This window comes from Tasmannia lanceolata, unplaced genomic scaffold, assembly GCF_043159265.1.
Source record: "Tasmannia lanceolata isolate RefF3 unplaced genomic scaffold, GAP_Taslan_0.1 ptg000013l, whole genome shotgun sequence".
Taxonomy (NCBI): Eukaryota; Viridiplantae; Streptophyta; class Magnoliopsida; order Canellales; family Winteraceae; genus Tasmannia; species Tasmannia lanceolata.
The window spans coordinates 5,701,491-5,705,127 of record NW_027518690.1 but is presented as its reverse complement, the minus strand read 5'-3'; the positions used below and the strand labels follow the sequence as shown (position 1 = coordinate 5,705,127).

Below are 3,637 nucleotides of genomic sequence, written 5' to 3'. Positions count from 1 at the left end.
GAAAGCAAAGCATTCTCTCTTAATTTCCTTCTCCGAAACCATCTCTTGATAGAATCTTTAGAACTCAGACGTGTATAAACTACTCCACAAGGAAAAATGGCGTCACTGAAATATGTAGTTCTTGCATTGCTTGTTTCTTCCTTTGTTTTGATGGTGGAGAGCCGAGCTGCGAGGAAGGACTTGGGCTTGGACTTGGGTGGGGATCTGGGAATTGGATTGGGTGCAGGAGGAAGCGTTGGCTTGGGAGGGGGCAGTGGCTCTGGCTCTGGATCCGGATCCGGGTCGGGTTCGGGCTCTGGAGCAGGTTCTGGTGCGGGTTCATATGCCGGGTCTGGTGCTGGTTCAGGCTCTGGAACAGGTTCTGGTGCAGGTTCATATGCCGGGTCTGGTGCTGGTTCGGGCTCGGACCGTGGCCAAGGGTCCGGTGCAGGGTCCGGGTCTGGCAATAGCCAAGGCTCTGAGTCCGGGTCTGGTTCAGGACATGGCCAGGGATATGGTTCTGGCAAAGGGTCAGGGTCTGGTTCAGGATACGGTGAGGGCTTTGGTTCGGGATCCGGCTCTGGCAATGGCAATGGCTCTGGTTCTGGGTCCGGTTCAGGTTATGGTGAAGGGTCCGGTTACGGGCGTGGCGACGGCAACTGAACAATGTAACGTCATGAGAATATGTTTAGCAAGCACCATTTTGTATATAAATAAGAAAATGGAGAATTATTGTAATCAATATATAATATGATGATAATTAAATAATTTACTTTGAACTTATGTAGAAACTGAGGTCTTGGTTTCTTCCCCTGTTTTCTCTTTTTAATTATTTTCATTTTACTTAATATATTAAATTGGAGTTCGCCAACTTTCTTTATGGGACTTGGGATTTATTATGGGGCAGTGATAAATCGACCCCCTTATAGGGCAGCCTAGAGAGAGAGAGAGAGAGACGAAGGTCGATTTAAAATATTAGAGGGTCAATTTATCACTGCCCTTATAAACCTATTATAGTGTCAAAGCAGTTCAAACATGATGAGACTAACTTGGTCGTAAGTAGGGGTGTAAATGGATATTCGAAAATTCGATTACCGTCCGCATCCGAATCCGTTTAAAGCGAATATTATCCGGGTCCGTTTCAAGCGGATATTATCCGAATCCGTTTATAAGATATCCGGCTCTTGGCGGATGCGAATTTGGTAAATGGTATATCCGATCCGTTTAACATCCGAATCCGAGAAGTAAATCTTTTTTATTTATTATTAATAATATCATTAATATTTATTTTTACCTTTAAAAAAATCATTAATATTTATTTTTAGTAACGACACACCATCTTTTGTTTCTAAAAGAAAAGTGACTTTTCTTTTCAGAAAAAAACAAAAACAAAAAGTGTTTTGGGTAGGAAATGAAGTAATCTCTCATTTTAAGGGCATTCTTGGAGTTTGACATAGCTTCTTTATGAAGCAACAAATGTGGGCTGTAGAATGAAAGAGACAAATGGATGATGGTGATTGAAAGAAGATGTCATAGTTTTTAGAGAATTCTAGAGCAAAAAGGCCATAGTCATTGATGGTAAATGGACGGCTTAGATCAATTTTTCAACTTAGGGTTATATAAAAATTCAAAATGCAATTAAAAGAGGGGACTTCTAAGCTTTGCAAGGAGAAGCAAGAGAGAGGAGAAAGGAGGATGAGGCACCATCTTCGACATTCCTTGGTACCTCCAATCCCACCAAAATCTGCCGCCGCCCCTCTCCACCTTCTCACAGCCACCTCCATCACCACCAGTCACCTCCATCTCTAACCCAATCCTCTCCATCCCCATTTCTCTTCATCTTCCACAATCAGCACTCTCACTTCCCCTGTTCAAATTAGCCCAAACCCATTCCATCATATACATTAAAAAAAAAAAAACACAAAGACCACACTACCAACACCACCATCCATCCCCACCGCCTCTCTCTGCCTTTGTTTTAAAAAGGAATAAGAGGATCTCATATATTTTAGGGTTTGAGAGTTAATTTTGTGAAGAGAGGGTAGATGTCTGGTTTTAGGGTTTGAAAAATTTATTCGAGGAATAAGAAGGAGAAGAAAGATAAAGTGTTGCAATAAACTATTCGAATTTACCGGATAAACAGATACGGATAATATCCGAATTCGAAAAACATCTGACGGATACGAATTCGGTAATAGATATTAAATATCCGTCAAATTCGAATCCGAATCCGAACTCGGATAGTGTATACTGTAATCGAATTCGGATATAGCCATATCCGATTCGAATTCGATCCGTTTACACCCCTAGTCGTAAGGGATGTTAGATCCATTAGAGGGGGGAAAATATCACTGACCAAAAAAAAACCTAAAATAAAGTCAAGTAGTTGTCAACGTGTTAGGAGGCCATTGGTGGCTCCATACTCTGGTTCCCATATCAGTCTCCATATCATTTTTATTTTTATTTTTTTGAAATGATGGACTTTTATTAAAGAAACTAACAACCCAAGAGGTTGTGAGAACAAGAGTGCACAAAGATGACAATATATTGGGTAAATAGTCGACAATCAGGCTGACCTCCTGATATTCTGGATACGTGCTGTCACTCCACAATATCCAATATCTACTCTAACATCTGAGAGCTTCCATCTAACCTAACCAAATTAATTGAGAGAGAGAGAGATCTTGGCTATGATCCACTGTTCCGGTTTATGGATGGGAAGTGATATATTTGGCACGTTTTCTTCCTCGGGCCACCCATGTTTAGTGTATTTATGATTGGGATGCAACTTGGGTTGGGTTTTACTCGTCCTACATCGACTCAACCTGAAAATAACATGGGTCGGGTTTAGAAATCATGGGTCTTGGATAAGGCCGGGTTTAAAATCGAAAAACCAGACTCAATCCTGAGTAGGGGCGGGTTTAAATAAAAAAAGAAAACCATAACCCTATACCCGACTCATATGGGTGTACTGTGACTTTCGTAAATAGCTCTTGAATAACATAGCAAATTATTTTCCAATTTATTGATACAATTGTTTTCATTGAGGTGATCATGTATGTTATGTGAAAATATAGTGTCATTAAATTTATACACTTGATGACATAAATTTAGAGAGTTCGGTGTGAAGATTTGTTTTTTTCTTTTCTTTTCCTACAATCTTTAAAATTAGTCACTGTCCTACGATAAGAAATGAAAACCTAACCCGACCAGATCCAACCCAAGAAACTATCTTGGGTAGGGACGGGTTTACAAATCTCGGGTTTTCCTGTAAAAAATTAAACCCGACCCAAACCCTAGATAATTCTCAGTTCGGGTAGGGTTTTGGAAAACCTGACCCGCCAGACCCGATTTGAACCCCTAATTTATGACTACACTTTTTACACTACAGGGGGCCGGAGTAGCCTAGGGAAGAAAAGGAGGCAAATATAGCAACTCCATTCTAGATTTTTAATTTTCATCCCTAGTATGACATGGCCACACAAGATTGGTGTCTTATTGCCCTTTCTTCGAATGCTAGATAAGATAGCCAATCTCTTTTAAAAATCCTATTAGGGGGTGTTAGGATTTAGGAAAAAAATTTATGGAAAATACTATTCCATGGAAAAAATTCTAGGGTCTAGTAGGATAGCAATTTTCCTTGACAATAGGAGAAATA

At 40.2% G+C, this 3,637-nt stretch overlaps 1 protein-coding gene across 1 annotated transcript; it reads left to right on the top strand.

Annotated features, from left to right (window-relative positions):
- Positions 1-770, top strand: LOC143890718 (uncharacterized). The gene has a single exon (XM_077395398.1). It carries the CDS (start codon positions 97-99, stop codon positions 640-642), a length of 546 nt encoding a protein of 181 aa, XP_077251513.1. The 5' UTR covers positions 1-96; the 3' UTR covers positions 643-770.
- Positions 771-3,637: the final 2,867 nt, after the last annotated feature.

Bases quoted from the DNA above. Each gene is read 5' to 3' on its own strand.
- LOC143890718 (XM_077395398.1), top strand. From the start codon at position 97: ATGGCGTCACTGAAATATGTAGTTCTTGCATTGCTTGTTTCTTCCTTT.